This window comes from Leptodactylus fuscus, chromosome 4 (genome assembly GCF_031893055.1).
Source record: "Leptodactylus fuscus isolate aLepFus1 chromosome 4, aLepFus1.hap2, whole genome shotgun sequence".
NCBI classification, from domain to species: Eukaryota; Metazoa; Chordata; class Amphibia; order Anura; family Leptodactylidae; genus Leptodactylus; species Leptodactylus fuscus.
In genome coordinates, this window is record NC_134268.1 from 125,595,430 (window position 1) to 125,611,637 (window position 16,208).

The 16,208-nt window shown below is 46.7% G+C and overlaps 1 protein-coding gene across 2 annotated transcripts in view; it reads right to left on the reverse strand.

Annotated features, from left to right (window-relative positions):
• Positions 1-16,208, reverse strand: part of LOC142200577 (poly(rC)-binding protein 3-like) — a 411,290-nt gene that overhangs the window by 305,703 nt on the left and 89,379 nt on the right. The window contains exon 1 of one of the 2 annotated variants that reach the window (XM_075271023.1): positions 14,246-14,376. In XM_075271023.1, coding sequence (XP_075127124.1) covers positions 14,246-14,323 — 78 coding nt within the window. In that variant the 5' untranslated portion in view covers positions 14,324-14,376. Of the gene's footprint in view, positions 1-14,245; positions 14,383-16,208 lie in introns of those variants that run through there. The other variant, XM_075271022.1, reaches the window with a different exon arrangement.

Sequence of the window (16,208 nt, forward strand, 5' to 3'; positions counted from 1 at the left end):
TACATGCAGGGTTTTGGGCCCTTGGGGTGAGTGGAGGCTTCCCCCATCTGAGGTTTGGGTGAGTTTGGAGAGGGATGCAAGTAGGCCCCCCAGTTAGCCTTTTTGGCGGCATAGAGTGTACACAATGAACCCCAACTGTCACATGCTGAGCCACTTTTCTACTTGTAACTTCATGATAGAACCTGTGTGCATATGCTTTCTTTTCAGTTCTACTTAGATTTGTGCACCTGCATTTCAAGTTTATGCCCCATTCTTTTGCATTAGGCCACAAGCAGATTTTTTTTTCTTCTGTCCCTCTGTTCCAACTCAGCCCTACAACCACCAGTAGGCATTCTTTAACCCCTTTTTTCACTTGTGACTTGCCAAAGCAGCGTTTACAGTCTCAGCCCCATTCTGTTGGTTCAGGCCACAAAAAAAGATTCGTTTTCTTCTGCCCCTCTGTGCCAATTCAGCCCTGCCAGCCCCAGTAGTCATTCTTTCACCCCTCTTTTCACTTGTGACTTGCCACAGCAGCGTTTACAGTCTCAGCCCCATTCTGTTGCTTCAGCCCAGGTATATACTGTATACTAACGCTATGGAATTTCAGCCCTAAAAAGTGGTTTTGAGAACTTTCTGCAGGATAAGCCTTTAACCCCTTCCCGCCGATGGCATTTTTTGATTTTCGTTTTTCGTTTTTGACTCCCCTCCTTCTAAACCCCATAACTTTTTTATTTCTCCGCTCCCAGAGTCATATGAGGTCTTAATTTTTGCGGGACAATTTTTTCTTCGTGATGCCACCATTAATTATTCTGTATAATGTACTGGGAAGCAGGAAAAAAATTCAGAATGGGGTGGATTTGAAGAAAAAATGCATTTCTTACGGGCTTTGGTTTTACGGCGTTCACTGTGCAGCCAAAATGACATGTCCCCTATATTCTGTGTTTCGGTACGGTTCCAGGGATACCAAATTTATATGGTTTTATTTTCATTTTGACCCCTAAAAAAAATTCCAAAACGGTGTTAAAAATTTTTTTTTCTAAAAGTCGCCATATTCCGATGGCCGTAACTTTTTTTATACATAGGTGTACGGGGATGCATAGGGCGTCTTTTTTTGCGGGGCCGGGTGTACTTTTTAGTTCTACCATTTTTGGGAAATGGTATTGCTTTGATCACTTTTTATTCAAATTTTTATCAGAATTAAAACAGTGAAAAAACGGCAGTTTGGCACTTTTGACTATTTTTCCTGCTACGGCGTTTACCGAACAGGAAAAATATTTTTATAGATTTGTAGAGCAGGCGATTTCGGACGCGGGGATACCTAACATGTATGTGTTTCACAGTTTTTAACTACTTTTATATTTGTTCTAGGGAAAGGGGGGTGATTTGAACTTTTAATACTTTTTATATTTTTTTATATTTTTTTTTACTTTTTTTTAATTTTTTTTTTGCATTTATTAGACCCCCTAGGGGTGTTGAACCCCAGGGGGTCTGATCACTAATGCAATGCATTACAATGCTAATGCATTGCAAAAAATCATCATCTCTTTTGCAGGCTGTATACACCAGCCTGCAAAAGAGAGAATTTGCAGACCGGCTGGGAGCCTTTAACAAGGCTCCCGGCTGTCATGGCAACGTGACGTCGACCCTGGAGCATGCTCCAGGAGCCGGTGATCCCTGCCAAAATGGCGGCGCCCATGCGCCGCCGGGAAAATGGCGCCTCCGGCGCCTTTGACAGCAGCGCCGGAAGGGTTAATGCGTCCGATCGGTCCGGGGACCGATCAGAGGCATTAGAGCTGGTTGTCTACTGCTTAAAGCAGTAGACACCCGGCGGCTATGACGGCCGCCCGGCTCCCGGGCGGTCGCCATAGTTACAGACCCGACATGCGCCGTACTATTACGGCGCATGTCGGGAAGGGGTTAAGCTGATGTGTTTATAGACTCATCAAGAAGTGTTGCTCTTTTTAGACTCTTTCCTGCCTAGCAGAAGCTAAAATTTCTCTGACCCTCAGCACGATGTCTCTCCCTATTGTTTCTATTGTTAAAGCATGGACAAGACTCAAGACCTCAAATTTGCTGTGTGCACATGTGCCTGTTACCATCCCCCCCATGCTAAGGACAGCATGTTTCACCATGAGGCAGAGAAAGCTGGAGGAGAAACCTGCATGGAAGTGCGGACTTCTTCTTTCAAGGAGATGATTTTTGGAGTCTATTGCTGATGTGTGAAGATTCCTACAGCTGACTGTGGACACATGGGACTCTGTTACAGCCTGGGAACCTACCATCACCCACCTATCCCATGAGTTTAAGGAATCTTGGCAAGAGAGCAGCAATGGCTTCAGACTTCTTTGGACAGTAGAACACAGTGGTAAGAAGAAAGGAGGACGGCTTGTGCTGAAGGACATTTGGGGCATTTTTTGTGGTTATGGAGCAATACTGCTGATGCAAGATACCGAACTATCAGCTGTGAGCATGAGATCTCATTAACTATCAAAGGAACTACCACATGTTATCATGATAGCTGCATATGTCCCCCACCTCTGCAAAAAAAACGTTTCTGTCTGTTATATCTACATGCTGTGACCCCTCCTCGTGTCTTCCAACCACGGTCAGGCCGTATTATCAACATCACTTCACACAGAGTACTAAATGATCCTGCAGTGTGTCTTTGTATTTTTTTTTTTTAATTCTCAATTTTATTAGGTTTTTTTTTCTTTTTTTTTATTTTAATTGCTGTGATTCCTAGTATTTCTCTATCTGCCATGAGCTTGTATGTGTTTTCTCTCCTGTTATATACTACTGTACCATCTATGAAACTGTATCACAGCAATTTCCCCATTGTGGGAATATTAAAGGATTATCTTATCTTATCTTTTGCCAGCCAATGACGTTTTCCTAATTTTTTTCGATGCCTACATTTTCCTCTTTCCTGTCCCACCTCCCCTGCACAGTTATTGGTTTAAAAAAAGCATCAGGGAAGGTGGGAGGGGATATGAATTTTTACTGCGTTTACCGCGTGGTATTCGATTGGAATCGAATATGTCGAATACCTTAAGATTCGAACGAATATCTACTCAATCAAACGGTATTCGCTCATCTCTAGTAAGTAACACTGTTTTTTATGTTCCTTACCTTTCCTGGGCCTCCGATCATTATACTCGTTGGGTCTGAAAAGACAATTGAGTATAATAGTGCTTTTCGGGCCCATGGGGTCACTCACAGATCCCAACCCCATCATGTGATGCTTCTCTAATTTGTGTAATTAACAGCACCTGTTACTTACCTGAGGCACCTAACAGGTCATGGCAATAACTACATCACACTTGCAGCCAGTTGAAATGGATTAAAGTTGACTCAACCTCTGTCCTGTGTACTTGTGTGTACCACATTTAGCATGGAGAAAAGAAAGAAGACCAAAGAACTGTCTGAGGACTTGAGAAGCAAAATTGTGAGGAAGCATGAGCAATCTCAAGGCTACAAGTCCATCTCCAAAGACCTGAATGTTCCTGTGTCTACCGTGCGCAGTGTCATCAAGAAGTTTAAAGCCCATGACACTGTGGCTAACCTACCTAGATGTGGACGGAAAAGAAAAATTGACGAGAGATTTCAACGCAAGATTGTGCGGATGGTGGATAAAGAACCTCGACTAACATCCAAACACGTTCAAGCTGCCCTGCAGTCCGAGGGTACAACAGTGTCAACCCCTACTATCCGTCGGCGTCTGAATGAAAAAGGACTGTATGGTAGGATAACCAGGAAGACCCCACTTCTTACCCAGAGACATAAAAAAGCCAGGCTGGAGTTTGCCAAAACTGAAAGCCAAAACCGTTTTGGAAGAATGTTCTCTGGTCAGATGAGACAAAAGTAGAGCTTTTTGGGAAAAGGCATCAACATAGAGTTTACAGGAAAAAAAAAAGAGGCCTTCAAAGAAAAGAACACGGTCCCTACAGTCAAACATGGCGGAGGTTCCCTGATGCTTTGGGGTTGCTTTGCTGCCTCTGGCACTGGACTGCTTGACCATGTGCATGGCATTATGAAGTCTGAAGAATACCAACAAATTTTGCAGCATAATGTAGGGCCCAGTGTGAGAAAGCTGGGTCTCCCTCAGAGGTCATGGGTCTTCCAGCAGGACAATGACCCAAAACACACTTCAAAAAGCACTAGAAAATGGTTTGAGAGAAAGCACTGGAGATTTCTAAAGTGGCCAGCAATGAGTCCAATGAATCCCATAGAACACTTGTAGAGAGATTTCAAAATGGCAGTTTGGAGAAGGCACCCTTCAAATCTCAGGGACCTGGGGCAGTTTGCCAAACAAGAATGGTCTAAAATTCCAGCAGAGCATTGTAAGAAACTCAATGATGGTTATCGGAAGTGGTTGTTCGCAGTTATTTTGTCTAAAGGTTGTGCTACTAAGTTTTAGGCTAATATTTTCACTGCTCTCCCCCGTAGTAATGGGGCAAAATGCATGAGCACTAGATATACAGCTAGTGCTCTTCATGCCAATTGGACGACCTGGTTTTCTCTAGCCAGTTCCAAGTTCCACAGGAATTTCCTCCAGATGTGCTCCCCAACCAATAAGGGATGCATCTGTAGTCAATAGGGCCCAGACCGGTTGGACCGTGGACCTTCCGTCTTTGGGATGGAAACTCCACCTGAGTGGTAGATGGATACTGAGGGAATTGGCATTTCCAGACCCAGAGGGCTGCGGTTCCAAGTCTTCAGGACCTTGCTCTGGAGAGGGCGCATACGCCAAAGGGTCCAAGGGACTGCACCCACTGACATGAGTTGAGTACAGATGTCGAGTTGCAAGTCCGATCTTCTCCTTCCTTAGAGGGGTAAGGGGGATCTCCATCCGACTGGTGTCCAGGATGAACCCCAGGAATATTTTCCTTGAGGATGGAACAATATCTAACTTGTCCCAGTTGATTATCCACCTGAGATTTTCAAGAAAAGAGATGGTAAATTGAAGATGGAGTCGAAGGATTTCTTCTGATTGAGCCTTCAGTAGCCAATCATCCAGGTAAGGTACAATGAAGAGGCCTTGAAGCCTGAGAGCTGCAGCTACGGGCACTACCACCTTGATGAAGGTATGTGGAGCTGAAAAAATGCCGAACAGCAATTCTGTAAACTGAAGATGCTGCAGCCGACTGTCCAACATTACCGCAATCCTGAGGTATTTTCTGTATGGAGGGGAGATAGGTGTCTTTCAAATCCAAGGTGGCAAGAATGTCGCCGGGATGAAGGAAGGCAACCACTAATTTTATGGTCTCCATACGGAACTGAACCGTGAGGATAAAGCGGTTCAGGAATCTGAATCTATTATGATTCTCCAGCCTCCTGATCGCTTTGGCACCAGGAAAACTGGAGAATAAACCCCCAAGCCCCGCTCTGCCATGGGAACCGGTTCCATAGCCACCTTGCCTAGATATTCCCAGATTGACTTCTTTAAAGAGGCCTGTTTTGGAGCAGAAAAGGATGGGTTGCGATAAATCTGTTGTGGGGGAGAGAAGCAAAGTCGATTTTGTAACCGTGTTGAATTAATTGAAGGACCCAAGGGTCCTGAATGGATTGTAGCCATGCAGGGAGAAATAGAGTAAGACGACCTCCAATGGCTGGAGAGCATTCCAGGGGATGGGTACACACACCGTCAAAATGAAGACTTTTTGGGGTCGTTCCTTTATAGGATTGGGGGAGGCACTTACCCTTCTTGTCAGCCAAGCCCTCCATGATGTCATCTAACTCTTTACCAAAGAGTTTCCCAGGCTCATAGAGTAGCGCACAAATATTATATTTGGAGACATTGCCAACCCTCCAGGGTTTGATCCACAAAGGTCTTCTAGTGGCTGTAGATAAAACCATGCCCTTGGCTGCAACCTTGACCTAATATGTGGAGGCCTCAGTTGAAATATCAGCTGCAAGAAAGACAGATGACATAAATGAATATCGTCACGGGGAATACCCGAATCAATAGCTCTCTCTCAACTCAGCCAAGTCTAAACACAATTTATTAGCCACCTCATTGGAGACAATACCAATAGTGGCCTGGGTGGAAGCAGCTGAATAGATTCGCCTAGAGGTGCACTCTGTACGCCTGTCCATAGGATCATGCAAATTGGATCCATCATCAGTGGGGACAACAGTATGCCGGGATAGTTTTGCCATGGCCATATCCACTTTTGGAGGCGTTAACACTTTTGGAGGCGGGAACATGGTCTTAAACATTCTAGATAGAAAGAAGGGTTTCTCAGGCCATTTCGATTCGGCCGCCATGGCTTTCACCAGGGCTGGGTCCACTTGGAAGGCTTTGAACCCCCTATAGGTGGAACCTAAGGCTTCCCCAATGTCAACATCGCGGTCACCTGACCGGATAAACTTTAACAATTTGGGCACCTTCTCCAGTGGAAAGAGAGGCCTAGACATCACAAATTCAGAAATTTCAATTTCAAAAACAATTTCATCAGAAAAGAGTATATCCTCAGTGACGTGAAACTCTTCCTCAGAAGGAATAGGCTGAGGCTGAAATTCCAACTGGCTTCTTAGCCAGTTGGGAGATAGAATCCTTTATCTCACACATAGAATTCTCCACATATTCCTTAATCCAGGACACGACATCGCAGATGGAGGACTCTTCTGGTGGCAGTCCATGGCACTGATGTCACTGTTGGTAATAGTAGCCGTCAGGGAGAGGAGTGTCGCAATCCCTACAGGCAAGATGCCTGCACTTAGAAGAGCTCTTTCTTCTCTATGTGACAATGTCAGAAGACCGCATGTGCAGAGAAAAGTTCAGATGCTGCAAAGAACAGGGACGCCGGACACCGCCGCAGACTTCCAGGTAGGGAGTCAACAAAGGAAAATAATTCCACCCCTTCACTCCCGAGAGGAGGGGGGGTGGGGTGGAGAGCAAAGAGAATAAGCGGGGAGGTAAGAGAAACCCCACATCAATAGCAAGAAAATTCTTCTGCACACACTTGCATGAAAACGGTGCAATGATTTATTACAGAACCAAGAAGCATTGCAGTTGTTACTCCATGAACATATGGCAAAATTGGCATGTGAAAAAAACTTATGTTCATGGTGTAACAACTGTAATGCTTCTTGCTTCCGTAATAAATCATTACACCTTTTTCATGCAAGTGTGTGCAGCAGAATTTTCTAGCAAATACCTATTGGTAGACAGTGTATTACAATCACCACTCTGCAGCCATTGCAAATACACAAGAGGTATAACATAAAATACAAAAGGACACAGTAGAGAAATTACAACTGAAGCTATGAGTATGAGAAACTATGTATATATCATACTGTGGAAAGAGCTTTCATTCATAGGTGTCTTAATTTATGTTTTATAATCTTCAATGGACCAAAATATGGACAAGAAATCATAGCAAGTTATGTCAAAAGTGAAGTAAAAAGTCTGGACCTTCAGCATGAATAGGTATCTCAAATTAGGTAGCCGTGGAATGTAGAATGATTTAGCCTGCATGTTTGGTATACCTGGACTTGGAAAAGCATATCATACCTATATGTGGTTTCCCTCCAGAGTTATCTAATACTACCAGAATATGTCATAGCTTCCTGGTTTTGGTGTATATAATTAGCCAGATCCAGTAAAAAGTATGAGGTTTCAAAACGAAGGGCTGAGTTAAGGGTCCTTAAAAAAGGGATAATGGACAGAGAACCCTGATGCTCAGTGGCGTAACTAACACCATAGCAGCAGAGGCAGCTGCCACAGTACATTAGGGGCCCGGTGACAGCTACCCCTGGCTGCCACCCCTGATCTTATCACAGACAAACTGTTGTAACTGCGATAAGATGGGGGGAAAGCTTGCAGGACCTGTGGATGAAGGATCTTGTGTGACGTCAGCCGTCACATGACTAGGTGGGCGTGTCTTTTTAGCCCGTACAGTCCTGCAAGCGAAGAAGAGAAGGAGAGATGTGCTAGGTACTGAGGGGAAGGGAGATGGAGAATGGAGAGTGTGTGTGTGTGTCTGTGTGTTGTGGAGGAGGGGGAGGTCAGTGTCCTGATATCTGTGTATTAGGAGGAGAGGACAGTGTCCTGATATCTGTGTATTAGGAGGAGGGGAGAGGACAGTGTCCTGATATCTGTGTAGTAGGAGGAGGGGGAGGTCAATGTCCTGATATCTGTGTATTAGGAGGAGGGGGAGGTCAGTGTCAGTAGATGGATCAGTAGTCTACACATTGTTTGTATTCAGACTTGCCTGCAATTGCAGTTACTAACGACTGTCTAATAGTAGTCAGGGGGCGCTCTGTGTATTGTATTGTATTGTACTGAAGGGGAGGGGGATGTGAGATGCAGGATGGAGAGTGTGTGTGTGTGTCTGTGTGAGTGTGTATGTATGTGTGGTGTGGAGCAATTGAGGAGCAACAGTAACCTAGGGGCAGAGATGGAGGGGAGGACATGAAAATGGGGGTAGAGTTGAGGGGTGCATGAAACTGGGTGCAGATGGAGGGTGGGCATGAAACTGGGTGCAGATGGAGGGAGGGCATGAAATGTCATGTGACATCCGTGCGTTATTAAAGATGGCCAACACTACCAAAGACTGCAGCGGAGTCGGCGACAGGTAAGTAACTTTTTTTTATGTCTGTATCTCCTCTCAGTCTCCGATTATTATACTCTGGGGTCTGAAAATACCCCAGAGTATAATAATCATTCATGGGTGTTCATTATGGGGCATAATCCCATGTGCAGGGGCCACAATGGGGTGTAATACTGTGCGCAGGGGCCACTGAGGGACATAATAGAGTGCGCAGGAATGCGGCGTGGGAGGGGGGGGGGGCGGTCAGTCAAGGTCTTCGGTGTTGGTCAGGAAGGGGGGGGGCATGTCAAAAGTTCGCCACGGGGCCCCGCCATTCCTAGTTACGCCACTGCTGATGCTATATTCACACCTGCACCTGGGTTTCCGTTCTTCGAGTCCACTTGGGAACCCAGAGAACAAAAACCTAATCTGCTTAAAAAGGGGTTACCCGAGGACCCCAGAGAATGTAATCCGATGTTTTTTTTTCTACATCTTTTCTACATTTTTCTACATTTATGTTTTTTTTCTGTTTTTTTCTGACAATCTTATTCAATTTTAAAATTCACTATACTCTAAAGTATAGCGCTTACGGAAAAGTAAGCGCTATACTTTTGAGTATATTGAATCTTAAAATTGAATAAGATTGTCATTTGCTCTAAATGTCCCCATAATTCTGAAGATTATAAATATCGCTTTACTTTGTTATTCTTTTAGATGCCAGTGTGTGCTATAGGTCCATTGGGTGTGTAATAAGGCACAGAGATAGGGTCTGTGTATATCAATGTCTCCTTTTCCATAAGCGGTGGGTAATGTCAGATATTTGTGTGGAAGTGCAAATTTTGGGGTAATTTCACTCCTTTATAACCTAGGAGTGTGTGGAATTCAGTGTGGAAGTGGTGTCAACTTTTATGGTCACCTCCAGGCAGTGGCATAACTCCCAGGGTAGCAGCAGTAGCAGCTGTCACAGAACTCGGTAGCAAATTTACATACCTTAGCTTCAGAACTGGTTTGGCCAGACAGTGTATTACTGACAATTTTTGGGAAGGTTTGTCCTCACACATAAAGGACGAATTAGCAGGAAGGGAACCATCTGCCTCTCTCACCTCCCTTAACAACATGGCAACTCGTGTTGATATACAATTATCTGATATAAGAGTGGAGCGAGAGGTTGAGTATAACCTAATGTCGCAAGGGGTGGTCTCTAAGCCATTTGTTGCCCCGCCGGTTGAGGGGTCCACGGAACCCATGGACACCTCTCAAGTATACTCTTCTGGTGGCAGCAGAAGAAGGAAAACTAAAGGGGTGGTCTGTTTCCACTGTAACCAACCAGGTCATATTGCCCCTCAATGCTCTAAACCACCAGGAAACGAGCCTGCCAGGTGCCCGTCAAGGGGGAGGGAAGGTTACTTGGCACACTAAAACCCCAAACTTGTATCCGGTTCCCAGTAGCCTTTAGGCTGGAGAATGGTTGGGTCAATACTATGGCATTTTTAGACTCCAGGGCCATGGGGAATTATATTTCAGACCAATTCGCCCAGGAGCATGCCATTCCCATGTGGGTGCTTGAGACTCCCATTGACATAATGGTGGTTGATGGGTCCCAAATCCGCTTGCGGATCCGGTTAGAGACACCACCTATATATCTGCGAAGTGGAGCACTGCACACCGAGCAGCTCTCCATTCATATCATGGAGGGCTTAGCGGATGCGGTATTGTTAGGTCTCCCCTGGCACTCTCCAGTTATTGACTGGAGGCAGGAGGAGATCGTTTGGTGGAGTCTGGAGTGCCAGGAGAGATGTATGGTACCTATACTGCCGACCAGCTCTCCAGTGTTGCCTCTGGAACTGGAGAGCTTGCCCCCACAGTATGCAGGGTTTGCTGATGTATTCTCTAAAAAAGCAGCAGAAACCCTGCCAGAGCACAGGTCTTACGACTGCGCCATAGATCTGTTGCCAGGGGCAACAACACCTTGACGCAGGGTTTACCCTCTCTCCCTTCCTAAGACTCAGGCTATGTCAGGCTATATTAAGGAGAATCTAGAAAGGGGGTTTATATGCAAATCCTTGTCTCCCGCGGGCTTCTTCTTCGTAGAGAAGAAAGATGGCTCCCTTCACCCATGCATAGATTAACAGGGTCTAAATACCATCACGGTGAAAAATGGGTACCCCTTGCCCCTCATTGCTGAACTGTTTGATCGGTTCAAGGGAGCTACCATTTTTACCAAACTTGACCTACGGGGGACATATAATCTAATATATATACGTAAGGGAGATGACTGGAAAAATACTTTCAACACCAGGAATGCTCATGAATATCTAGTCATGCCTTTTGGCCTGGCCAATACCCCAGCAGTTTTCCAGTCATTTGTAAATGACATCTTCTGTGATCTGCTGCAGACGTCAGTGGTCGTAAATTTAGATGAAATTCTCATCTTTTCATCTAATATGACAGATCACTGGCGAACAGTGCGCACGGTCCTCTCGTGCCTGCGTAGCAATCGGCTTTACGCAAAGCTGGAAAAGTGTTTGTTTGAGCAAGAGAGACTGCCATTTCTGGGGTACATCGTGTCAGGCGAAGGCCTCCAGATGGATCCCCAAAAGCATGAGGCGATCCTCAACTGGCTGAAGCCTCAAACTCTAAAGACTGTCCAGAGGATCCTGGGCTTCGCCAACTATTACAAGAAGTTCATCCCACACTTCTCCTCTCTGATGGCTCCTCTCTCGGCTCTCTCCAAAAAGGGAGCTAAACCATGTAATTGCTCTCAAGCAGCGATTTGTGGAAGCGCGAGTTTTACACCGTCCAGATGTGACCAGACCATTTTGTCTGGAAGTGGACACATTCTATGTGGGAGCTGGAGCCATGCTGTTCGAGAGGAACAGCCTTGGTAAGAAGGCTTCTTTTCCAAACTCTTCTCCTCAGCAGAGAGGAACTATTCTATTGGGGATCGGGAACTTCTAGTGATTAAACTGGCATTAGAAGAGTTGCGCCACCTCCTGGAAGGGGCTGCATACCCTGTACATATATTCACCGATCACAAAAACCTGACTTATATCGAGTCGCACAGAGACTAAATGCTCGCCAGGTGCGATGGGCACATTTATTTTCTCGATTTAATTTTGTGTTGCATTATGTACCTGGGGAAAACAATTTGTGGGCAGACGCTTTGTCTCGCTCCTTTGTCAAACCTGATGAGGAGGAATATGAGGCCAGGCTTATAATTTCCTCTGAAAAATAAGTGGTGGTCAACCCAGTGAATCTAACTAGGGTACCACCTGGGAAAACACTGGTTCCTCTCTCACAGCAGCAGGAAGTATTGTTGCGGGGGCATGCTTCCCGCTTCAGGGGACACTTTGGTCTCCGCCACACCAGGGAGTTGATCTCCCAACAATATTATTGGCCCTCTTTTTCTAGGGATACACAGGCCTTTGTGCGAGCTTGTGACATCTGCGCTCGCAACAAGCCTTCACGCCAACATCCAGAGGGCTTATTGCACCCTCTCCCTATACCGGAATCACCTTGGCAAATCGTGGGCATGTATTTTGTCACAGACCTGCCAACATCAGGGGGCAGAAAAGTGATTTGGGTGGTGATGGATTATTTCACTAAAATGACTATCTGAGTGGTATTAGCAGGACTGCCTTCTGCCAGGGAGTTGGCACGTCTTTTTATTAGGCATGTCTTTCGGATCCATGGTATGCCAGAAAAGATGATTTCCGATCGAGGGTCGCAATTCATGGCACATTTTTGGAGGGCACTGTGCCAGTGGATGCGTGTGGAGTTATGCCTGTCATCGTCCTACCATCCCCAGTCAAATGGTCTGGTGGAAAGGATGAACCAGACTATGGAGACCTACTTGCGCCACTTTGTCTCCTCCCGCCATGACGATTGGTTGGAGCTGCTGCCGTTGGCAGAGTTTGCACTTAACAATGCGGTGGCTGACTCCACGGAGAAAACTCTGCCCATCTCGGTGATCTCTGACGTGCCGGCTGTGGCCGATTGGGCCACGCACGCCAGAGAGGTGTGGGATCAGGTGCAGTTCTCCATGAGTCGGGCCAAGGACAGAATGAGGGCGACAGCTAACGTCAGATGCAGGCCTGGGACGGAACTGTCCTCGGGGGATCGTATCTGGCTCTCTTCCCACCATCTCCGTCTCCGGGTTCCTTCACTGCGGTTTGCTCTGCGGTTTGTGGGTCCGTTTAAAGTGCTGTCCCGAGTAGATCAGATGACATTCAAACTGCAGCTATCCAGGTCTTGGCAGATCAACAACGCGTTCCATATCTCTCTCCTGAAACCCCTGGTCCTAACCCAATATTCTATGCGTCTTCCTGAGGAGTCTGCATCACCTCAGGATGAATTCGATGTCAAAGAGATAATGGATGCCAAGACTACTCGGGGTAGGCTGTTTTACCTGATTGACTGGGCAGGTTATGGTCCATAGGACCGTAATTGGGAACCCACGGATCAGGTTCACGCTCCATAAATTGTGGCGCATTTTGAACGGAATCGGAGATGCATGGCGTCGATGCCCCATGGAGGGGGGTAGTGTTAGGACAGTGCGGCAGCTGAGGTCGAGGGGACGAGTTGCAGTCCGCTCCTCGGTTGTTGCGCTTTGCCAGTTGTCATATTTCCCTACGTGATTCTGTCCTACTTACAAGGGTTAACTTTCCTTGCAGCAGCTGGGTGTGGTTGGCTCTCTGACTGACTGGGGTGTTGGCCAATGTGCGCTCGGCATGGGGAGCTGGGATGTTTGCTTGGGACTGCCTTTTCCCTATTTAAGGAGCTAGATTCCTCAGCCCACTGCCCTAATGTCATTCCAGATCCTGACTGCTGTGTGTGTGAATGGGATTCAGTCTGAACAATATTTAAGTTGGCCTTAGATAGAATTACCCCTGAGATAGTAATCTCATTGTTAGTTGGGCAGTAAACTGCCTTGTTTGTTTGTAGCGGCTGCTCTGAGCTGCACAGGCCTCTGTGATTTAACAGAGCACACCCAGTTGGTGCAGTGGGCTGGCAGTGAAGCTAACTGCCAGACCTTGTTCACACCAGGGTGTTCCTGCGGTTCAGACCCTGAGTATAATGATCAGAGGTCCAGGAGAGGAAAGAGAACATAAAAAAAAGTTACTTACCTCTCCAAGCTCCAGACAGGCTTTGGGCCTACTTCTGTTACGTCACATGACTGAGGCCTGCGTCCCGGGTCATGTGATGTCCCGGATGTCATTGAATATGGCCGACACCACCGAGGAGTGCATCGAAGCCAGGGATAGGTAAGTAAAAGTGTTTTTTATGTTGGTATCCCCTCTCGGTCTCCAATTATTATACTCTGGGGTCTGAAAAGACCCCAGAGTATAATAATTGTTCATGGGTGTTCACAATGGGGCATAATAGTATGTGCAGGAGCCACTATGGGGTATAATACTTTCTGCAGGGGCCACTATGGGGCATAATAGAGCATGAGGGAATGTGGAGGGGGGCGGTTGGGGTCTTCTTCGGGGGGTGAACCTCATGTGAAAAGTTCGCCACAGGGCCCCACCATTCCTAGTTACGCCACTGTCTCCAGGGTTACATGTGCTTGTATAGTTAGTGAGTGTACGGAATCCTGACAATGGGTATGAAACTGATATGGCTTATAAAGTGAATTTTAACTGCTTTTAGTTTAATTACAATAGTACAAAAATTGTTTAAAGAAATATTGACTCAAATGCAGCAGTACAAAAATTGTTGACAGAAATTACCTTTCCATGCATTAATAACCGTATTGTCAATGTAACATTAAGACCACCGTCTGGAGAATTTGCATCGTTGGTGTTCATTTTGGGGGAACTTCTCTTAGATAAATGGCAATAGACTGCTATCTTCTTTCTCTTTTAATCTGAAGATACAAAATATCACAGAGTCAATAAATCAGCATGAGAAGAACTAGAAAAGAACATTTTAAAACCTGTCCTGACAGGACTTTTGAAGCAGGTGACTGCAGTAATACCAAACGATGATGAAACAGCTGAGAAGGATATTATGCTGCTCAACAATGTTCTGATATTAGGGTAGCCATGGTTAGTGCCTCAGAAAATCTGTTAGGCTTGTGAGAGAGTGAAGGGTGTGGTCTGGGAAGACAGGTATGTCCCAGCCAGGCAGCTAAAGGGTGTTTGGTAAAAACTCACACCAGGGAGGTCAGCTGACTAATCAGGCCCTAATAACAGTCTGACTGTGAAGACTAGCAGTGTGGCACCACACTGACAGAGTTGAACTGTCCAGAACGGACCTCCAAATCAGGTACTGTGCCACCTGTTGTTGTTGCCAAGGTGGGAGACTGGTAGCCAGTCTCCTGTATAGTCAGGAAAAAGTTTAAGGTAGTCTCTCAGCCAAGAAGGGTTTTGTTTTGTTTATCCTGTGGCTTTGCAAAAGCAGTGTATGCGTTACATGTGAATAAAGCCTGAACCTGTGTGCAATCCAGTGTCTGTGTCCCTGTTTCCTGCTCTGCTATAAGCATCTACCTGAGCGATTCCCCACATATGGTGCTTCGGATGTGGGCATAAGTCCAACAGAGACATGCAGAGCCTACTGCAGCACAACAAGACTAACAGGCTGCTGCAACAGAGACATGAAGAGGCTAACAGGCTGTTGCAGCAGAGACATGCAGAGGCTTGGCAGCAGCAGCAGCAGCAGCAAGCTAATGCAGCGCAACAGGAGACCAACCGTCTTTTGGCCAAGCAGATGTCCATGTTGCTGGCTGCTCAGCAAAAGTCCGACCCAGCAAAGCCAGAGCGGGATGCCAGAAAAGAGGTCCGTAAAGCGCTGCCCAAGATGACGTCAGAGGACAACGTAGAGGCCTATCTGACTGGGTTTGAAAGAGTGGCCACCCATGAGAGGCTTCCACCGCAGCTCTGGGCAGAGGTGTTGGCTCCTTTTTTAGTTGCTGAGCCCCAGCAAGCTTATTTTGACCTGAGTGAACAGAATGCATATGATTACCAGCGCGTAAAGGCAGAGATCCTGGCCCGACTGGGTGTGGACCAGAATGTCCAGGCTCAAAGAGTCCATGATTGGGAATACCAGGAGGCGTTACCACCAAGGTCACAAATGCACCACCTTGTACAACTTGTCCGGAAATGGCTCCAGCCACAGACATTGACCCCAGCGCAGATTGTGGAGCGGGTTGTTGTAGACCGGTACCTGAGGTCTTTACTGGCTAAGATCCATAGGTGGGTGGGGCATGGTGACCCAAGAAATTCCAATGCATTGGTGGGGTTGGTGGAGCGATATTGCGCTTCACAGTCCCTTATGAAGGGGTGCCCACAGATCCCGCAAACTCCCAAGGCCCAGAGGGTCAATTTATCTCGGGCTCCCCAGGATAAGATAATGACCCAGGGGAGAAGGACTGTCTTCTGCTGGGAGTGCCACGAGCTGGGCCATGTTGCGGCTAATTGTCCCCGTACCACTGAACCCATGGACTGCAGCCTGGGTCGGAGGGTGTCCCTCTATGCTGCACCTGTATACACTGCTGCCACCCCAGACATTGCTGATGAGCGCCACCTGTGCACTACTGGATTCTGGCAGTCGGGTGACCCTTGTTAATGGGAACTATGTTGACCACGGGACTGTCACTGGATGCACAGTCGGGGTCCTGTGCATACATGGAGACATAAGGGACTACCCAACCATGATTGTCTCCATCCAGACCCCCTGTGGAGAGAGCCGACA